General features: G+C 40.8%; 1 protein-coding gene across 1 annotated transcript in view; it reads right to left on the bottom strand.

The window, feature by feature from the left end:
- ass1 (argininosuccinate synthase 1) overlaps window positions 1-23417 on the bottom strand; it is a 163168-nt gene that overhangs the window by 86332 nt on the left and 53419 nt on the right. Inside the window, exons 5-6 of the mRNA XM_043720419.2 lie at window positions 22660-22716; window positions 16007-16081 (exon numbers count right to left, since the gene is read on the bottom strand). Coding sequence (XP_043576354.1) covers window positions 16007-16081; window positions 22660-22716 — 132 coding nt within the window. The remainder of the gene's footprint in view (window positions 1-16006; window positions 16082-22659; window positions 22717-23417) is intronic.

Genomic DNA, 23417 nt, shown 5'->3' with positions numbered 1-23417 from the left:
TGATTGGAACTCTCCACTTTCCTACCTGCTCTCCATGACTCTTGACACCAACGTTGATCAAAAGTCTGTCTAACTCAACTTTAAATATATTTAATGACATATCCACCACTGCTTTTCGTATGAGTAAATATCAAAATCTAACAACATTCTGAGAGACAAATTCTGATTTTAGCCTTAAATTGGAGATCCATTACTTTTTAAACCATGCCCCTAGTTCTAGATTCACCATGTGGCGTAACTTCCTATTGGTTCTCCTAATGCAGCCCCCTCAAAATCTTGTAAGTTTCATTGAGATTACATCTCAGCCTTTGAAACTGAGTTTGGGCCTGGCCTGCTCTATCTTTCCAGTCAGTCAAACAGTCTGATTTTATTTATTATTGTCACATGTACCTCGTGAAAGGTTTTGTTTTATACATAGTACAGGCAGATCATAACATGCAATGATCCTAGGGCGATTGAATAGAGTGAGGAATACAAAGTGGGACTACAAAGTTACAGTTTATAAATTAATAAGAAAAAGCTCCAGAAAGAGTAGGCTTGAGGTGTGAAAAAGGAAGATACATTGACTGCATAAATTTAAGAAACACATGTTAAGGAGCAAATCAGTTGCATTAGCAGCACATTGAGTCTAAAGAATAAACAAGATGACATCAAGTGAATGGAGAAGCTTGCCAGAAAGAAACCAAGTGAACAACAAAATGTAAAGTAGAACCAGAGTGACCCTTCAGTGAGGCTCAAACATCTGTAAGGTTATTGATGAGGGTAAAAGGGTTGACTCTTTCATTCTGATAGGAGTAATAAAACCATTTCAAATAGTTCTTGTATAACAGAAAATGGCATATGTTGTTGTTCCTTTTTGTGTAATAAACTTTAATGTTATTTTGTTAAACATCCATAAACATCCTCTTGTTCAGTGACTGCCCACCACAGTGATCAAATTCAAAAACAAAACAAATGGGGGGGGGGGGGTCTTTCAGGATTAGAACTTGGTTGAATTTAACAGGAATCTATGAATCATTTGAAGCATATACATTGGAGGACCTGATCATAAAACTGGGAGAATTGTTGTAAAGTATATTACATAGATTGGAATTTCAAAATGGCTTGATTGTTGATGACATTTTTCAGAGTAAAAAATGTAATTGGAGAATCGACGTTTTGGGCATAAGCCCTTCTTTCAGGCTTATGCCCAAAACGTCGATTCTCCTGTTCCTTGGATGCTGCCTGACCTGCTGCGCTTTTCCAGCAACACATTTTCAGCTCTGATCTCCAGCATCTGCAGTCCTCACTTTCTCCCCTAAAAAATGTAATTGTCAATTATTTTAAACCTTTGACCAAGGCCAAACTAGAAAAATTAGTGGATGAATTGTAGATTGAAAGAAAAACAGGATGTTGGAAGCATGAGAAGTTTAAAGTAATTGTCCAGTAATTAAAATAAGGAGAGAAATCTGAAATTGATATGTCATCACTAGAAGTATCTAAAATTAAGTTAGAAACGAAAGAAAAAATTGAAACAGAAGATAAAGGAGAAGAAAAGAGAAATTAAAAATGTAGTGAGTGAAGAGTAATGGACAAAGAAGAAAAAAAAATGGAGAAATGGAAGTAAGAAAACTTGGATCAGCAAAAGAAGAGAAAGAATGGCAAAGAGAAATGGAAAAACAGGACATTGAAAAAGAGAAATTTTACCATCCTTAACTCCCTTAGTTAGCTACAGATGGTGTATCCTTTCCATCGAGACTTTCTTTCTTAATATCTGTATCTTTATTGAAAGTTATGAGGTAACTCCTTAAATGTCTGCCAATAATTCTCGATCATTTTATCTTATTTTCCCAGCCCACTTCAGCCATATTTGTCTGTGTACTTTTGCAATTTGCTTAAAAGTTTAAGACCAATTTTGTTCACCTTCAAATAAAAAAGATATTCTATCACGTTATGATACCTCTTGCCTAGAGAATCCATTACTGTTAGATAATTAATGAATCCTGTATCGTTACACATTACAAAGTCCAATAAAGTTTCCTCTTGGTTAGTTCCAAAATGTAGTGTTCTATGAAACTGTCCGGAATATATTATGAATTCATCCTCCATGTTACCTTTTGCCATTTTAATTTGTCCAAACTGTGTGAAAATTAAAATTATCCATGGTTAATGCAATACCTTTCATATAACCCCACATTGTTCTTGATCTACACTCAGAAAACAAAAGCACCAGTGTTGATCAAATCTTTTCTGTACAGGCAGTTGAATTAACTACTGCCACATCTTCCACAATACCAACTACAACCATGTGGTTTTTCACAAACAGCATTATTTAGCATGTATAAAATCAAGACATCTTTAGCCAGTAAGAAAGTAAATAGGGTAATGGCAGATCAAACTATGTTTCTGGCAGTTTATTCAAGCAATGATTATTCAAATCAAATGCTCAGTCATTCATTCTCTACTGTTGTGTATTAAGATGTTATAAAAATTTTAATTGAGAAAATACATGGCAGCTTTGCATAAATTTAAAAATTGGCAGATCATTAGAAATTAAGAATGCTATTTCAACTCCTTAGCAAGAAATATTAATTTTAATCCCCAGTGATGGTAGTTTATGGTTATTTTCAGTGAACTATGTAATTTTCAGTGTGCTGAAAACAGGGCAAGAATCTCGTTGTGATGTTGATTCCTTGCAAACTGGACACTTCTACCGTGAAGCAAGACAAAAACTTTTGCCAATGGCATCTTGAACAAAAAGATGCCACGTATGTGCATCTTGCGAGCGCATTTACATCACAATTGTGATACTTTTTACATCAAACCACCAGCATCTGGCATCTATGCTTACTCATGAAGTTAAAGCTTTTGGACTGAGGTTTCAAAGACTAAATACCATCCAAGGAGGAGAGCTGAGTTTAAAAAAAAAAGGTGGCAAATTTAATCATTGTAGAAGGTGAGCTCAGAGTAAGCAACTTTGACCAGAACAGTTAATGTTATGTCATGGTACAACATTCCAATTCATCATCATCATCATTGGCAGCCCCTTGCAGACAAGGATAACCCTCTTCCATTCTCAGGGGCAGTGTATAGGTGGCTGTACAGTCTGATGCAGCTTCTGCAAGCACTGTTACATTTGGGACAAAAGGTGGTCGCAGGAAGGAATAGATGAGATGTTGGTATGGCAGCATGCTCCTTACATGGAGAGTTGCCATTGGGTAAAGGCAGAAGCCAGGCAAAAACAAAGTGCTCAACGCCTTTCTGGATGCTCTTCAGTGATTCCCAGGTGTTTGTAGGAATGCCATACTTGGCCAGTGAGGCCTTGAGGGCATCAATGAAGCGCTTCCTCAGTCCACCTAGGGCTCGCCTGCCATTTCAGAGCTGGGGAGTCTTATGTCGGTCATACAGACAATGTGCCCGGTCCATTGCAGCAGATCAAGGAAGGGTCAGTGCCTCGATACTGGGGATATTGGCTTGGTTGAGGACGCTGGTGTTGGTGCGTTTTTCTTCCCAGCATATTCACAGGGTCTTGTGCAGCCAGCGTTGGCCGTACTGCTCCAACACCCTTAGGTGCCTGCTATAGACAGTCCATGTCTCAGAGCCATATAGGAGGGCTGGAACCACCACGGCTCTGTAAACCATGGGCTTGGTGTTGAATCAGATGTTGTTGTCCTCAAACACCCTCTTCCTTAGGCAGCTGAAGGCTGCGCTATCAAACTGAAAGCGGTACTGGATCTCTCCTTCAATAGCCACTTTAGCACAGGTATTGGAAATGGTCAATATTCTATAAGGTCCCCCATGGACCTTGATGATTAGGGTTCTTTCCACATTGCTGGGCCAGGTTAGTGGAGGACCTTTGTCTTGAATGTTCAGGGTGAGACCCGTGCTCTCGTATGCCTCCATAACGGTGCTGACAATGTTCTGGAGTACATCCTTTGAGATTGTACATACGTAAGCATCATCTGTGTACTGCAGCTCAATGACATTGATTGGGGTGACTGGTTTTGTCTCGAATGCGGCAGAGGTTGAATAATTTCCCACAGGTGCTGTAAGATAGCTCCACTCCAATGGGGAACTTGTCGGCGGTGAGATGAAGCATTGTAGCGAGGTAGATCGAGAACGGTGTTGGGGTGATGACACAGCTCTGCTTGACATCGCTCCAAACAAGAAATGGGTCAGTGGTGGGGCCATTTGTCATTACCACAACTTCCATATCATTGTGGAGTAGACGAAGGATGGGGAAAAACGTCATGGTGCAACCAAAGCAGAGAAGGATGCTCCATAATGCTTCCCGATTGACAGTGTCAAAGGCCTTTGTAAGGTGGAAGAAGGCCCTGTACAGGGGTAGGCTCTTTTCTCTGCATTTCTCCTGCAGCTGTCGTGTGGTGAATATCATTTCCGTTGTGCCCCTCCGCGGCTGACAGCTGCACGGCAATTCCAGGAGACGTTCCTCAGCCACAGAGGAGACAGTTAAGGAGGACCTTGGCAATGACTTTTCAAAATATTGACAGCAGGGAGATTCCCCTGTAGTTACCAAGTCAGATTTGTTCCCTTTTTTGAAAAATGCACAAGATTGTGAGATCTCAGAGCTCTCCTGGGATGTTCTCCTTCCAGATAAGGCAGACAAGAGCACTTAGCTGCAGCAGGAGCTCTTTGCCTCTGCACTTCAATGCCTCAGCAGGGATACTGTCTGCTCCAAAAGTCTTGTTGCTCTTAAGCTGGTGGACGGCCTTCTCTACTTCGTGCAGGACTACGGTTTGCTGAGCTTGTTTCAAAACAGTGGTAGCGTGGTCCAGTTAGGAATGGAACAATGATGGGATAATGAAGAGCCTGCTCCTGCTCCTAAAAAGGTTTTGTAGACCTCCATAAAGCCCTTCTATTGGTATACTGAGTGGACTTCTCATGTACCTTTGCAACCTCCTGCACCACTTGGCATTTTTTGGCATGGTTTTTCAATGGATCAAGCGTTTTGCAAAGAATTGTATTTTCAGTTCCATTCTTGACTGGATATCTATACAATTCTTTTGTATACAATGCTGTTCATTGATAGAACATTAGCTTTTCCGATTGGATTGTTTTACTTCTCTGTGCTCATTTCTATTACTTCCTTAATAACAAGCCACCTGTAATATTGGTCTATTGGGAAAGGACTGGTTTGGGATATGTTTTTCCTTTAGCATTAATAGCTTTATGTTGGTGGCAAGAGTACTACATGAGCATGCTGCTGGCTACACTGAATATCCTTTGATAGCCTTATTCAATAAAATCTATTGATCTTAATTTTGAAAGCTTCAGCTGACCTAGTATTCACAGCCTTTGGGGAAAGGGAGTTCCAGAATCTTACTACTCTTTGAACTGCTTCCTGATTACATTCTCAATGCCTGGCTCTAATTTTAAGATTATGCCACCTTGTTCCAGTTTGCCTATAATGCTTTTGGAATTTTATATACCTTGATCAGAGTACCCTTCAACTTTTTATACTCTAGGGAACACAAACCAAGTTTATCTAACCAGGCTACATGATTTAACTCCCAGTATGATTCTGGTGAGCATAAACTGCACCCTCTCCAAGATTAACATTCCTTCTGAGGCGAGATATTGCAATTGAATTCAGTACTCCAGGTTGGGGATATGGTAGTGTGCAAAAGACAAGTCAGCATGACTGGATAAAATTTTCTCATACGCTTATGGATTTATTGTGCATCGATATTCATTAAATTAAATTCAACCACATTGTATCTCATTATCATTCCACAGCCTGTTTTCTTATTCTGCCCTCGCTTTTAAAAATGCTACTGAGTTCTAAACCAGTAAGACTATTGCTAAAAATTGAATTGAGTTAGGCATATGATTGCATAAAGCATCCTCCTTCTTCAAAGTTCAAACTGTGTCAGCAAACATTTCTTTCACTTGTCAGATCTGTCAATCTTATCCCTGATATTAAATTTATTTTAATCATGTTTCACCAAAGGTTGCCTCAATAATCCATTACCCATTTCTACACAGTTAATAAATTTCTACTCAATGTATCATTTCCTTTTCTAAAAAGCTACATTATATCTTACCAATAATGTCAGTTCTTCGCCTAGCTCAGTCGAACTATCTTTGTCAAATATTTCTACACTCTCCTAGTTCTTTCTCTTGTCCATCTTCTGCTTGCAGCCATGTTGTATAGTTCAGTATATTTGCCTTCAAGTAATTTATAAACATTCAATATTAGAAATTTATGGAAAATATTTTTATTAATTAGTTGACAGAAAACCAATGTATGTTCTTCAACGCAATAATAGAATGCTCTTACTATAAGGCTTAATAACTTGAAAGTCTTGTAACGAAGTTGAATCAGACATGTCAGCAATTTTTTCTTAGAAAATAATGGCTATTTGAGAATGATTACTGATATAGTCTCGATGGTTTTTGAATTATGTACACCTTTGAGTGAGTTACAACCTATAATCGATCACTGATATATTGCTTATATAGAAAATAATGGATGTCCAAAAGTGACTGCAAGGCAGTGAGTGAATTCTAGGGTACAGCTACTAAACAGGAAGAAAAGCTTTAGCAATTTATTCTAATTAACTAAAATATCAGCATTGAAATCATTATTGCTTATACCCTGCATAATCATATATATATATATATATACATACATACACACACACACACACACACACACTATTGGGCAGTTTGCATTTTGGGCTCAGCACTCTGTAGACTAGATAGATGATGATGGGCACCTTGGAGATAGAATTGTACTCCCTATCTGTTTGGCTCAATGGCAGATTGGGACGTGGGAAGGAGGCAAGGGCATGTAGCTGCAGCAGGAGCTCTTTGCTGACCGCTATCCTTGATTGGACAGGACAGCCACTTAATTGACTGTCTCATTTAAAATCACCCTCAGGTTTACTCCACCAACATATCTAGGTGTAAGCTCTGTTTCATCCCAACATCAAGGTCAAAACCAGAGAACAAAAGTTCTACCCAATGAAAACCACTGAAAATGAGTACTTCTAACGTAATCACTGTAGTTTGAGAAATCAATGAGAAATTTTGCATTTACTACATTTCAACTAATACTTAAGAAACAGATTACAAAATATTAATTTGCATTCATACAGTGCCTTTAACTCTGTAAGACATGTCAAGACATTTCAGATGTGTCATGAAACAATGTTTGGTATTGAGTTACATAAGGAGAAATTAGGACAGGTGCATGAAAGCTGGATCAAAATACTATGTTAAAGCGAGAGAGAGAGAGAAATACTATGTTAAAACGAGAGCGAGAGCGCGAGAGAGCGACCGAAAGAGCAGCTTCCAGAACTTAGGGCCAGGAATGTGAAGGCACAACTACTGAAAGTAAAGTACTTGCAAGCCATCAGCATTGAAGCAGCACAGCTATGAACAGGATATAGAGCTTGGACGAATTACAGAGGATGAAAGGAGAATGGCCATGAAGGGTTTAGAAAACAAGGATGAGAGAGTTTTAAAATATGGGCATTGCCAGAGCAGCGTTATCTGTCATTACAATGGGTGACAGACAAGACAGTTTTGCTGTGAGTTAAGATACGGGCAGTCGAGTTTTGAATGAGCTCTCAGTTTATGCCAATTGGAAGATATTTGATTATCTAAAACAGCATTGGAATTGTCAGTTCTGAAGAGTCGGACCAGACTAGAAACATCAACTCCTGTTTCTCTCTCCACACATGACGCCAGACCTAACTAGTTTCTCCAGCATTCTCTATGCTTGTTTCAGATTTCCAGCATCTTCAAGATTTTAATTTTATTTACTGCAACGGTCAGGTTGAGAAGCAAAGGCATGAATGAGGATTTCAACAGCAAATGAACTGTGACAGGGTAGAAAGGCAATGTTATGGAAATGAAAGTAATCTTGTGGCAGAGCAGATGCGTGGTACTGAACTCACTCCATATTGAATACAACATCAAGAATAAAAAAAAAATTCTGGTTCAGCAATGGCGAGAGGGATAAATACACAATTTGTGGTGTGTGCTAAACTCTTCCCAATAATCAGTTAAAGGAAACTAACCAATAGGTTATTTACAATATATTATAGGTTTTGAATATGGCATAACAAAAAAAAAGTATCCTTTCCCTCACCCTAATCAAAATGCAATTTGAAGTTAATATTGAACATCTTTATTCCCATAAATGAAATTATTAACTGCTTGTAATTTTTATTATCAATTGTCAAGTTGTCAGATATTTTTAAGTATCTGATGCAATGTGTGTTCAGATTGTTGGCAGAATTCATGGGTTTAAGTCAAAAAACAGCTAAGGCTACAGTGAAATTGAAGAGAACATTTTTCAGATGACAAAAAGTATTTGATACGTGGGAACGATCAGATTTAGCGGAGTTCTTTTTCATTACAATTGTTAAGGTATGAATGTGAAATTTGCATGGTGAAGGTGCATCAGCATATCAAATAAATTTAAAAATTAAAAGTACAATAATAAAAGTAAATATTATTTAAGAAACCTACATACATTTCTGTACAATGTTATTAATGTATTACTGTAGCAACTGAAAACTAATGGAAATGGGTTGTAAGTTTGCTTGCTGAGCTGGAAGGTTCATTTTCAGACATTTCGTCACCATATGAGGTAACATCATCAGTTATGGAAATGTGGAATTTTTGTGAAAGGTACAAGAAAGACAGGCAATACATTTTGTGGGCGGCACGGTGGCACAGTGGTTAGCACTGCTGCCTCGCAGCGCCAGAGACCCGGGTTCAATTCCCGCCTCAGGCGACTGACTGTGTGGAGTTTGCACATTCTCCCCGTGTCTGCGTGGGTTTCCTCCGGGTGCTCCGGTTTCCTCCCACACTCCAAAGATGTGCAAGTCAGGTGAATTGGCCATGCTAAATTGCCCGTAGTGTTAGGTAAAGGGGTAAATGTAGGGGTATGGGTGGGTTACGCTTCGGCGGGTCGGTGTGGACTTGTTGGGCCGAAGGGCCTGTTTCCACACTAAGTAATCTAATCTAATCTAATCTAATCTAATCTAATTTTCAGAGTCAGGATGAGGCTGAGAGCTCTGAGCCTCTTTCCTGATGCAGGGCCTTTGCCCGAAACATCGATTTGCCTGTTCCTCGGATGCTGCTGACCTGCTGTGCTTTTCCTGCACCACTCTAATCTTGACTCTAACCTCCAGCATCTGCAGTACTCACCTCTGCCTAATATTTAATCAGACCCAGGTCTTCACTGAATAAATTCTATATTAAATGATTTCCCCAAAATGTTTTCCTTTCCATCATGGGTTAAAAAATAAATCTGTAAGAAATAAATCAACATGGCATGACTCCATCAGAGTCTCAAAAAATGTTTTCACTCATGTCATGGTTCAGAATATTGACTATTTTAAGTCGGTGGTTTATTCTTTGGTGGCATTATGAATAGCTGAGTGCTTGTGATTCACACATGACTGTATCTACAGTATGCAAACAAAGGAAAAGGATTATTAACATTTAAAAATACAGCATTCTGCCAGGCCAACTGGTGCTAACAAATGGCTACCTCAGTACAAAGAAACAGTAATAGGTAAGCAGAAGTGAATATAAGAAACTAAGTCTAATGATCTGTTCCAAAATTACAACAAAAGTAGTTGAACCATGCTGAAATCACCATTATTGAAATTTCTACCTTTTGTTTTTGTGCAATATACATCAATAATAATATATTTGTATCACATGATTCCTGAAGATTTAATTTGTGGTAACAGGAATTTAATCTACAGTGTAAAATAACACATGCAACTCACTTTTCTCTCTCATCTTTCCCTTGTTAGACAAATTGTATGTTATCTCAAGTCAGAATCATACAGCAAGTTTGCCCTCTTGTGACTTTCAGCTCTCACTGCAGCCATATTCAGCTGGAATTGAGTATTTTAAGACCATAAGATATAGGAGCGGAAGTAAGGCCATTCAGCCCACTGAGTCCACTCCACCATTCAATCATGGCTGATGGGCATTTCAACGCCACTTACCTGCATTCTCCCGTATCCCTTAATTCCTTGAGAGATTAAGAATTTATCAATTTCTGCCTTGAAGACATTGAACGTCCCGGCCTCCACTACGCTCCGTGGCAATGAATTCCACAAGCCTACCACTCTCTGGCTGAAGAAACGCCTCCTCACTCCAGTTTTAAATTGATACCTTCTAATTCTAAGGCTGTGCCCATGGGTCCGAGTATTCCCTACCTGACAGGAATAAATTCCCAGTGCGCCCCCTTTTTAAGCCATGCATTATCTTGTAAGATTCTATTAGGTATTCCCTCAATCCTCTAAACTCTAATGAATACAATCCCAAGATCCTCAGCCGTTCATCGTATGTTAGGCCTACCATTCCAGGGATCATCAGTGTGAATCTCCTCTGGACATGCTCCAGTGCCAGTATGTCCTTCCTGAGGTGTGGGGACCAAAACAGGACACAGTATTCTAAATGATGCCTAACCAGAACTTTATAAAGTCTCAGTAGCACATTGCTGCTTTTACATGCCGACCCTCGAGAGAAATGACAACATTACATTTGCTTTCTTAACCATGGACTCAACCTGTACGTTAACCTTTAGAGAATCCTGGACTAGCACTTCCACTTTGTACTTTGGCTTTTGGAATTTTTTCACCGTTCAGAAAATAGTCCATGCCTGTATTTGTTTTTCCAAAGTCCAAGACTTTGCTCACGTTGAATTTCTTGGATCACTCTCCTAAACTGTCTAAATCTTTCTGTATTCTCCCCACCTCCTCAGAACTACCTGCCTGTCTGCCTAACTTCATAGCATCAGCGAACTTTGCCAGAATGCCCCAGTCCCTTCATCCAGATCATTGATGTATAAAGTGAACAGCTGCAGCCCCAACACTGAACCCTGCGGGACACCACCTGTCACTCGCTGCCATTCTGAAAAAGAACCTTTTATCCCAACTCTCTGCCTTCTGCCACACAGCCAATTCTCAATCCATGCCAGTAGCTCACCTCAAACACTATGGGTCCTCACCTTACTCAGCAGCCTCAAAAACCTTTTGGAAGTCTAGGTAGATAACATCCACAGGGTTTCCCTGGTCTAACCTACTTGTTACTTCTTCAAAGATTTCTAACAGGTTTGTCAGGCATGACCTCCCCTTACTAAATCCATGCTGACTTGTTTTAATCTGACCCTGTACTTTTAACAATTTAGAAATCTCCTCCTTAACGATGGACTCTAGAATTTTACCTACAACAGAGGTTAGGCTAATCAGCCTATAATTTTCCATCTTTTGTCTTGATCCTTTCTTGAACAAGGGGGTTACAACAGCAATTTTCCAGTCATCTGGGGCTTTCCCTGACTCCGGTAATTTTCGAAAAATTACAACCAACGCCTCCGCTATTTATTCAGCCACCTCCCTCAGAACTCTAGGATGCAGCCCATCCAGGCGAGGAGATTTATCGATTTTTAGACCTTTTAGCCTGTCTAGCACTTTCTCTTTTGTAATGGCTACCATACTCAACTCTGCACCTTGACTCTCCTTAATTGTTGGGATATTACTCATGTCTTCCACTGTGAAGACTGACACAAGGTATTTATTAAGTGCTTCAGCTATTTCCTTATCGCCCATCACTAGCCTTCCAGCATCAATTTGGAGTGGCCCAATTTCTACTTTTGCCTCTCATTTGTTTCTTATGTATTAAAAGAAACCTTTCCTATCATTTCTAATATTACTGGCTGGCTTATTTTCATTTTTGATCCTCTCCTTATTTCTCTCTTTGTTATTCTCTGTTTTTGTACCCTTCCCAATCTTCTGATTTCCCAGTGCTCTTGGCCACTTTATAGGCTCTTTCTTTTTCTGTGATACATTTCATGACTTTCTTTGTCAGCCCATGATCACCGTGACTTTGTCTTTCTGACATGCCCTATCTTTTTCCTAGTACATCTTGCGCCCGTGGTCCTGACCACTGCTGGGAGGTCTGTACACAACTTCCATTATGGTTTTTTTGCCTTTTTGGTTCCTCAACTCCACCCACACAGACTCCACACCTTCTGACCCTATGTCATTTAGTGTCATAGATTTAATTCCATTCTTAACTAACAAGGCACCTAACTGTCTGCCCACCGAACTGTCTTTTCGGTAAGTTGTAAATCCTCGGATGTTTAACTGCCAGTCCTGAACCCCCTGCAACTATGTCACTGTGATGCCTGCCACATCATAATCATTCACGATGATTTGTGCCGTTAATTCACCTTTGTTACGAATACTACGAGCATTCAGATAAAGCACCTAAATGCTAATTTTCTTATTACTAGAGGTGATGGAAGTCATGAGGATATGTCCTAAGTTACCCTTCCTTTTTCCTTTTAATTTTGAATTAACTGGCTCAATCATGTTGTGATTGAGACAGGTGTGACTTGAATTAGGCCTTCTAGCCTAGAGGCAAGGGTGCTACTAGTTGGCCACAAGAGCCATGTGGGCTGGATTTAAGAGAGGCATCAGGGATCTGACAGGCAGTTGAATTGTCAATCAACTGTATGGTTGTCAGGATGCCATTTTGAAATGCGATGGCCGAAAAGACTAAAAGACAACTAATTAATGGAGGCCTTGTTGGCGGCTGCCACTGCTTTACAATTAAAATATGCAGCTTATCATAAAGGCAGATTGAATGTGGCCATGGGGGACACAGACAAAAGGATCACTCACGTCAGCATTAATTGCTCCCACATTTTGAATACAGATCAACTACAAAAATGCTTAATTGACTCTACCCACCCATTCCTCACCCCACCCCTCATTTTTGATGGTTTCCATTGTCCATAATGGGCTTTGTATGTAAACTTCTAATTGGCTGGTGGTGCTGGTTAATATTTAAAAACAAAAAAAAAGTCACATTGATTTGTTGGTGGGAAAATCTACTGGTTGTGTGTGATAACATTTCCAATTATACAAAAAGGAAAAAAATGAAAAGGAAACCGAGGTAGGCTTTGCAGCAAATCTGACAACAAATTTCTTAGGGCTCATGCGAGCAAAACATTGGAAGTTGCAGCATCTACCAGATGCTTCATAACCAGTTCCTTCAAAGCTTGTTAGCTTTAAAAATGCTTAAAAGGGCATTAATAGGCAACTGAGACATTGCCAACCTCCTCCCCATCCTTATCAGCCTTTTGAAGATTCAAAACTGTCCTGGAAGTGTCAGGACTCGAAGATTGCAATTTTGAATTCCAATCTGCAATGGTCCATTCAGTCGATTAACTTTGGATTTTCACAAAACAGTTTTAATGAAATGTCACCTGCAATGTATCTATGGTTGACTACTTTTAATATTTAAGACAATAGTCCATTACATTAAACAATGTATATTGATCATTTACTTACCATTTCATTTAAGTCAATGGAAACTGCTAAAATATTTTAGAACTAGATGACAAGTAATATCTAGTAACTTAAGTTTGTTCAAGCATACTGCTAATCCAATGTAGTACTTCAGGATTTAGAGGAAAAGTTCAACACATCTAATCCGAATAACAGTTGTGCTATATCTGGCACATCACCAGCCTGAGGATAATGATTTTTGTAATCCTGCCATTAAGTGCACTGCATCTTTAATATGCATTGCTCGACCCAGTTTATTGTAATTAGAGTGTCAATTCAAATAGGTCTTGGTGAAGACTTTATAGCTGACTTTTAGAGGTAAGTAGCTACAGTACATTGTGATTTCAATGCAAGTTTATTCTGCCATAAAAGTTGGTCTAAATCAAAATTTCATCCAGTTATAGAGACTGAAGATTTTCGTAAGTATAGTCAACAAGTGTGATTTTCAAGAGTACATTTATGCGTGTTGATTACATCAAGGGTGAAATAATCAGGAAAAATGGCAAAGTAAACAGACTATTATGGCACATTAGCAGCCAACAGCATCAACATGGCAATTAAAACAAGTAAAGTAAAGGTAGATTAAAACTGCTAGATAGCTGCAGTTCATTCAGATTTAGTCATTCCTTGAGCAATTTCATTAAACTGCGACATCCAAGCTCGTTGCTAAACCAATATTCAACAATTAACTGGCACTGAAAGAGCAAGAAGAATTATTGATTTTTTTTAAACCATTGTTTGAGCTTAAAATGGCAGGAACAAGAATTTGATCGGTTTATTCATTGTTTTCAAAATAAATCAACCAGTGATAGAATGTATACAGTTTACAGAATATCTATAATGAGTGGTCAATTTTCTACCCTTTTGTTTTTTTGTCTAAAATTTTACCATTTTAGCAAAATCATATTTTTTCCTACAAGAGGTTTATAAATTGATGCTCTCAATATGGAGCCAAAAGCTGGTGTAAATAATGGGGTTTGAAATTACATGGAATACAGTCTGTCCTGCTGCTTTTATCTAAAATAATGATGTTGGCCCAATGCTCAGAGATTTACACAAAGACCTGCGCAGCCAGTCCAATGACCAAGTAAATGGGAAGATCAAAATTCTCAAAAAAAAGTGATCAGTTCAACATCTTTAGAAAGAAAAAAGATATTAGCTAACAGTTCTGATACCCCTAAAGCATTAAGTTGTCTTTTCTCTTTACTGATGGCGTGTGACTGTTCCACATTTATAGCATTTTGTGTTTTTACTTCAGATTTCCAACATTTGCAGCTTTTAATCATTTTCACTTTTCCCAGTTTTTACAAAATTAAAAAGCTCTTAATGTTTTGTCCTGGAGTTTGTTTTACTAGGACTTCTTGGTTTAAACCAAAATCATTTCCTATAATTTACTTCTTTAGGAATCATCTACTTCTAGTCAGCTCCAAGTGTACCCTTATTTTCCTTCTATAATTTCAAACCAATGTTCAATAACTTTTTGTTTAATTGATCTAGCACTCTATAGCATGATTTACCACATGTTGTGGCCTCCTGAGGCAGTTGGAAATGCAAGAAATACCCAACTGCTTTGTTTAAATGAAATGACCTCTCTTTACAAACGCTAATTTTGATGGTTTGCAGCAGAGTGCACAGGCGGACATAGCATTTGAATCTACGGATTTATAACCAACTTTAACCATACACTTAATTTGAGTTCTATGCCACAAGTTTGTAACTCACTCACAGGTACCCATTCTACGCACCCTATAAGAATTTATAACTTGACTCAAAACACAAGATAAAATCAAAACTGACCAATAATTTGTGTACAGTATGTTTCCTCGAATTTGGAGAAATACTGGAGACGTACCCCATTCGTCAAGGGCAAGAATGACCATTTATATTTTCTTATTTTTCTTTCCAAATATCATTGTTACCACATGTTAGTTGTTGCACATGTTAGTTGTTGAGCACAACATTCTGTAAATGCCCCAAAACCACAATTTTTGCATAGCTTTTCACATCAAATAGGCTTATGGTCTCCAAGTGAAAATGACAACTAGAAATAAAACTATAGGCAGTCTTAGGTTTAAAACTACACAAACGAGCAAATGATAAATATCCCCCAAATTGTATCAAATCTAAGACAGTCTTGATACTAAAACCACGCAAGGCTGCTTTTTAATTACTCTTCCATTTGCAAAGCCTTTACACAGGAACCCTTCAGTCATTATTAGGAGAGCAAGGCAGGGGTACCTCTTCTCTACATCAATAAAATCTAAACCCAAACTAGTTTCTGATTTGTACAAACATGTTCAGAGAATATGGCCATTCCTGCCAAGATATTTGTTTCTCTATTGCTAACATGCTAGGGCCTTAAGGCACTTAGAAGTCAATCACAGTGCTGCAGTTCCAGATTCAGATGCAAGTTAAACACGATTAGGACAGCAGATCTTCATCCAGAGAAAGGACATCCTTGAACAAGATGGTTTTAAATGATTATCCCACTTATTTCATGTTCACTGTTACTGATTCTGCATTTTCTATTCTAGATTTTTTAAATTAATGGAACTTACATTTCCCAGCTACTGTGGTGAGATTTGAAACCACTCTAGGCCTCTGGATTACTAGCCACTAACGATACTAACACCCCCAAAATAATATATTCTGCAATTGTTAGCATTTTGACAAACCTTTGCATATTCCATCAAGTCAGTGCGGCCCATGAATCGGTTGTAAAATTCAGGTAACCTCCATGGTGAAATTATCTGTAAACAATACAAAAGAAAAGATATAAAAAGAAATCAACAAAAGTTCTGTGTTACTTTTCAAGTTTGTATGAATCAATGTTAAGGATCCTGGAATTATCAAACCATCCTGTAAGGACTTATGCCGTTCCATATAAACTGAATTTTATTTCCTGATTCAGTTTGCCTCTAATATCAAACTTTGTAAGAATTAGTGAGGCAATAGAATTATTCAGCCCTAGAAGCTTTAGGAAAAGAAATACAATCGTTTTGCAAAAGCAGCTATCTTTAAAGCACATGGGTTCAAATAAATCAATAGCGATTAGTGTCCGATGCATTTTAGAAAACCAGACGCTGACTTTTACTACCAAGAAAGAAGCACAGAGTTGGGATGTTTCCCAGCTCCACAAGCCTGACCTGGGAAAAAGTGCTCTGGAAGGCTGGATATTTGCTCTGGCATAGCAGGATTCCTTGTGATAAAGGACAGGCAAACCTGGAATAGAATGAGGCTACTGGCCTGCCTCCCTGCACCAGCACAATACGTCAGTTTGGTTTAAAAAAAATCCCAACAATATTCTTCCAACCCTTGCACCCCTTCACACTCAATGTGCCATTTATTCCATGCCCATGCAACCGATACAGTCCATATCTATGTCCCTCAACTAACCGCATGATCCTTCATATTTTCTATAAATCCTCCAAGGTCCCTTATATTTCCTATGCCAACTTACAAGGTTGTATCTATCAGCCTGGCTCTTTATAAACCCTATGCTAACCTGAGCCCCTGTATCAATGTGGATTTCACCAGTTTCCTCATTTCCCCCGACCCCCACCTTATCCCAGTACCAACTTTCCAGCTCAGCACCGCCCTCATGACCTGTCCTACCTCTCCATCTTCTTTCCCAACTATCTGCTCCACCCTCTTCTCCGACCTATCACCATTGCCCCTTCCTCCATCTACCCATCACACTCTCAGCTACCTTCCCCCAGCCCTACCCCCCTCCCATTTATCTCTCTACCCCCTTGGCTCACAAGCCTCATTCCTGATGAAGGGCTTATGCCCAAAACATAGATTCTCCTGCTCCTCAGATGCTGCCTGACATGGTGTGCTTTTCCAGCACCACACTCTCGACTCTGATATCCAGAATCTGCGGGGGTGGGAATAACGCAGGGGGAAAATGGGTCCCAGAGCAGAACAGGAGGTAAATGAATCAGACAGCAGCGCAGGGGGAACCAAATCCTGGAGCAGCGTGCGCATGGGGGGTTGGGAGGAATCTGTTCCTGCGTTGCGTGTGGGGGGAATCAGAGTCCCGGTGCAGCGTGGTAGGGGAACCAGTCCTGGTGCAGCATGGGAGGGGAACCAATCCTGGTGCAGTGCAGGGATAGGGGGAGAACCAGTCCCGGTGCAGCATGTGAGGGAACCAATCCTGGGGCAGTGCGGGTGGACCCAGTCCCAGTGCAGCATGTGAGGGGAAGCGAGTCCTCAAGCAGCTGATGGAAAGCGCGACCTGATTGATTAATTTATATATTTATTGTCACACGTACCAAAGTACAGCGGAAAGGTTTGGTTATGGACAGTAAAGGCAGATCATCGTGAGCAAGGATGTCCTGATCAGAGGTTGTAAAAAGACTTAGAGGTATACAAGTCACACTGCATAGGGGACACGTAGGAGAGATCAATGTTTGCAAGATCAGCAGTATTTGAGGCTAGAGAGTCCATTCATCAGTCTAACAACAGCTGTGAAAAAGCTGTTTCTGAACCTACTGGTGAGTGTGTTCAGGCTACTTTATCTTCTGCCCAACAGAAGAGGTTGTAGGTGATGTTCATTTGGAATTTGGCAACACAGTTGTGGGTGGACAGGGAGTATACTAGGGGGGTCCAGTGCTGAGGGTCATCACAGAGGATGCGCAGTTACCTATCTTCACTGATTGCAGTCTCTAGGTCAGGAAGCTGAGGATCCAGTAGCAGAGGGCAGAACCAAGACCAAAGTCACAGAGTTTTCAGATCAGTCTGCAAGGGAGAATGGTGTTGAAGACCAAGCTGTAGTCTGACATAGATGTCCTTGTTGTCCAGATGCTCCAGGGATGAGTGCAGGGCCAGGCATCCACTGTGGACCTGTTATGTCAATAGGCAAATTGTAAGGGATTGAGGCAGGTTGGGAGACAGGGGTTAATGTGGACTATGACCAGCCTCTCGAAGCACTTCACGATTATTAAGGTCAGAGCCACAGGAGTGTTGCGTGTGCTTTCTTAGGTTCCAGGATGATGGCAGTCTTCTTGAAGAATTTGGAAACTTTGGCTTGTAGGAGGGAGAGGTTGAAGATGTCGGTGAATACCTCCAGCAGTTGGTATGCACAGGGTCTGAGTGTTTGGCTGGGGACACCATTCAGACCCATTACTTTCCCAAGAAGACCGATCTGACGTCTGCAGCAGTGACCGAGGGAACAGGTTTGTCCACGGCTATCAGGGCAGGCATCATAGCGCCGCTGGCATTCTGCTCAAAACAAGCATAGAAAACATTGAGGATATCAGAGAGGGTTATTTCTTTGTTCACTATCTTGTCCTGCTTCATTTTGTATTCGATTATGTTGTTTACGCCTTGCCAGAGGTGGCAGGAATCGGTTTGGTAGGTTGGGCCTCTAACTCAGTCCAGTATTGCCTCTTTGCATCCCTGGTGGCTGTGTGGAGGTCATATCTGGATATCCTATATGGGGTCTGGATCATCTGACTTGAATGCTGCACATCTCATCTTCAGTAATGACGAGATTTCCTGGTTCATCTAAGGTTTATGGTTGGGGAACACTTGCATTAACTTCTTTGGTACACAGTCCTCCACACATTTGCTAATGAGGTCCATGACAGTGGTGACCTACTCATCCAGATTTTCCACTGAGTACCTGAACATAGTCCAGTCCACCAATTCCAAGCAGTCCTGGTGATGGTATGCTACAGCCTCAGACCAGCATTGTCTTTCCTTTTGTGAAGGGTCCTCCCATTTTGAACGGGAGGAGGAACACAGCGCTGTTATCAGATTTTCAGAAGTGTGGGCAGGGGATGGAGCTGTAGGCATCTTTGATGGTTGTATAGCATGGTCCAGAATGTGAGATCCTCTTGTGGGGCAGGAGATGTGTTGGTGGTACTTTGGCAGCACCCTCGAGGTTGGCTTGGTTGAAGTCATCGGCCATAATGAATAAGGCCTCTGGAAATTTCATCTGTAGAGAGTTGTGACGGTGTAAATCACATCCAAGGCATTCTTCACATCCCTATGGGGTGGTATGTAGACTGCTGACAGGATGGCAGAGGTGAACTCTCACAGGAGGTGGTACAGACAGCATTTTACTGTAAAGTATTCTAGGTCCAGGAAGCAATGGCTTGAGAGGGTTGCTTTGTCCAATGACCAGGAAGTGTTGATACCCTACCGCCCTTTGCCTTAACAGAGGACGGCATGTAGTCCATGTGATGTACAGAGAACCTGCCAGCTTCTAGGGTGCAATTGGAAATAGCTCAGGTGAAGTCTCCCTAAAAAAGAGCATACACATTTTCTCAATTCCTTATGGTAGCTAAGTCTAGATCAGAGTTCATCCATTTTGTTTTCGATAGCCTGGCCATTTGTTTGGAGTACGCTGGGGAGAGGTTCTTGAAACCATGCTGTTTCAAACTCATCTTCAGGCCAGCAATATTTTCCCTGTTTCCTTGTAGGCTCCCTGCATCTGGCTGGTCCTGGGAGTTGGTGGTGCAAGTCTGAAGCTAGGTGAGTCAGGTCCTGTCAGGCTGGGCCTCCCCCAGGGCAGAATGCCTCAAGGTTGTAGGTTGGGCCTGGGCTGGGTTGGGCTCGTCTCCTCACGGACGGGTGGAATTTTCGTTACTGGGCCATCCCGGAGCGAGTCTTCTTTTCCTGCAGGTCAGTGACTTGGATCTGGTCGGGTAGGGCCCTCCATGGGGTCTGATAGTCAGGGGATAGGGACTGGGCCCAGGCTGGGTTGAGTAGCTGCTGGAGCTGATTCAATTCTGGATCGTTGCAGGGTCACGGGTAGGGTCGGTGTCCTCTTCGATCCTGTGGGAAGCCGATAGGTCTGTCCTGGGTCAGAGAGTCTAGCGTCACCAATACTTAGGCCTGAATGACCATAGGATCTTCAAACCTGTAAGTAGAGTCCTGGAGAAGCGCGAGGGGAAGAGAGTCCCGGAGCAGCGCAACCTACCTTGGTACAGCTAAGCACCGGTGCAGAGCAGAGTGCGACAGCTGTTGGACTGGGCCTTGGCGCGGGCGATGAGACCATGTGCTGAGTTGCTGCTGTTTAAAATTCTTTACTGGATTGTAATGTCAATCCTTTAACTATGTTATAACTATCTTATTTCTAACTTATGTTTTAGATACTGTAAGTAATGCTACTACTTTTCCTTTTATTCCTCATTTGTATCCAAGATTTGTACCGAGGTATTTGTTCCTAAGATGGTGCCATTAGAGGCAACCATTGTAAACACTTTTCACTGTACTCCTGTACGGGAAGTGACGATAAAGGATATTCTACTAAATTCTTGTTAAATTGAAAAGTAGATTCTTTAAATGGATGTAAAATAAAACTTTTATATAAAAGTTTGTGTCAATTACACAATAAAGTTTTACTCAGCCTTTCATTCTTCAGCATTTTAAAAACGATGCATCAGTTTATGGCTACCTTATATATAACTTTTCAACAAAGCTGGGTATCCTGCAAAAATTGTTTTTGGTCTGTCGCCTTGGTTTCTCAATATGAAGAAACACAGCAGGTCTCAAACTTTGTCACTTGAATTGAGAAAATAAACTAATGCAAAGGAATCAGGTCAACCAGTCGGACAAAGTGTTTCTTTTTTTGTCTGTTCATTTACATGGTTCAGGACTGGCGGCATTGATAAATAAACTGCACATTAATTTTGTGGTTCAAAGTGGGATAATCCATCCTTTTCTAAAAACTAAATCCAATAAAACAAAAGGAGGATTATTCAGGCTGCAAGCAAAGAACATCACACAGCCTACTTTAGGCAACTGCAGGAATCTACCATGTCAGTAGTTCTCAAACATTTGCGTGCCAGGCTCTATTGTCTTAAATGTTATTGGGCAAGATTAATTAAAAATGTTTCAGCTTCTCATTATATGCAAAGCGAAACCAAGCAGGGTCATAATCTTCACTTTCCATCATCAGAGAGTCATTTTCTCTTTCCCTCCTCCAATATACAGAAATGACATTTTAAAAACCCAACTCACTTATCTATACCCTTTGAATATGACTTAATATAAGGATCATTTAATCGAGATAAATAAGTTACAATTTATTCATTTTACATGAAACAGTAATAAACAAGGAGAAAGTGAGGACTGCAGATTCTGGAGATCAGAGCTTAAAAATGTGTTGCTGAAAAAGCACAGCAGGTCAGGCAGCATCAAAGAAACAGGAGAATCGACATTTCGGGCATAAGCCTTACTTCAGGAATGAGAAGGGTGTGCCAAGCAGACTAAGATAAAAGGTAGTCAGGAGGGACTTGGGGGAGGGGTGTTGGGAATACGATAGGTGGAAGGAGGTTAAGGTAAGGTGATAGACCGGAGAGGGGGTGAGGGCAGAGAAGTCGGGAAGAAGATTGCAGGTCAAGAAGGCGGTGCTGAGTCTGAGAATTGGGACTGAGAAAAGGTGGGGAGGGGGGGGGGGGGGGGGGGAGGAAGGGGAAATGAGAATATCCATCAGAAATTCACCTGCACCTCCACACACATCATTTACTGCATCCGCTGCACCCGATGTGGCCTCCTATACATTGGGGAGACAGGCCGCCTACTTGGGGAACGTTTCAGGGAACACCTCTGGGACACCCACACAACCAACCCAACCACCCCATGGCTGAACACTTTAATTCCCCCTCCTACTCTGCAGAGGACATACAGGTCCTTGGCCTCCTCCATCGCCAGACCATGGCAACATGACGCCTGGAGGAAGAGCGCCTCATCTTCCGCCTAGGAACCCTCCAACCACAAGGGATGAATGCAGATTTCTCCAGCTTTCTCATTTCCCCTCCCCCACCTTTTCTCAGTCCTAACCCTCAGACTCAGCACCACCTTCTTGACCTGCAATCTTCTTCCCGATCTCTCCGTCCCCACCCCCTCTCCGGCCTATCACCCTCACCTTAACCTCCTTCCACCTATCGTATTCCCAACGCCTCTCCCCCAAGTCCCTCCTCCCTACCTTTTATCTTAGCCTGCTTGGCACAGCCTCCTCATTCCTGAAGAAGGGCTTATGCCCGAAACGTCGATTCTCCTGTTCCTTTGATGCTGCCTGACCTGCTGCGCTTTTCCAGCAACACATTTTTAAACAGTAATAAACAAGACTAGATTTTTAAAGCAAACAAAATAAGCTATAAAATTCACAGCAAGATAGTCAGCATCTGAAAGAAAAAAATTAATATTTTAGCTGCCAATTCTAATAAAGGTTCCAAATCAACTCCTTACTGTGCATTAGCAACATTTTCATCACTGTTAGTATTTATAATTCAAAGTTATCCAAGGAACATTAAATTAAGGTACAACACATTTGATACGAGAAATATATATAAACAGCATGGAACAAATATCTTACCTTGACTTCAGGATACAGAGCATAGCAAGTCAACTCAAACCGAATCTGATCATTTCCCTGAAAGACAAAGGAATAAATGCTAAAGTTTAAAAAGAAGTGCACACACCAATATTCAGTATATTTTCAAAACTTGCAAGCAGCTTCTTATTTCTTGCAAACTGAGGAATACAATTGCTTACTCCTAACTAAAAAATTTAGGTATGAAACTACATTTGAGATTTTAGGAGATTAACAACGGCTTCATGAGGCATTCCATTTTTATTGTTTTAAGCAGAGGTTAACCAGTATGGTTCCATAATGTGGAGGTGCCGGTGTTGTACTGGGGTGGGCAAGTCAAAAATCATATGACACCAGATTATGTCCAACAGGTTTATTTGAAACCGCAAGCTTAGAGTCCTGATTCTTCTTCAGATAGCTCATGAGAGAAAATACATTGGACACAGAATTTATAAGTAAAAGGGAGAATGTGTAAACTCAACACAGGCAAGTCGCCTGGAGGGTGAAATCAAACCTGGGTCTTGGCACGTGAGTCAGCAATGCTAACCACTGAGCCGCCATGCTGTCAGAATCATCGAATCCCTACAGTGTGGAAGCAGGCCATTTGGCCCATCAAATCTACACCAGCCCTCTGAAGTCCATCCCAACCCCTATTCTATCTCTGTAACCCTGCACTTTCCGTGGCTAATCCACCTAACCTGGAAACTATGAGCAATTTAGCATGGCCAACCACCTCATGTGCATATCATAGCAGTGCGGGA

Source organism: Chiloscyllium plagiosum, unplaced genomic scaffold (assembly GCF_037043375.1).
Source record: "Chiloscyllium plagiosum isolate Xiang-an unplaced genomic scaffold, Cpla_swu_hap1 HiC_scaffold_21, whole genome shotgun sequence".
In the NCBI taxonomy this organism is placed as follows: Eukaryota; Metazoa; Chordata; class Chondrichthyes; order Orectolobiformes; family Hemiscylliidae; genus Chiloscyllium; species Chiloscyllium plagiosum.
The sequence above is the reverse complement of the archived record's forward strand: the minus strand, read 5'-3'. Positions and strand labels throughout refer to the sequence as shown.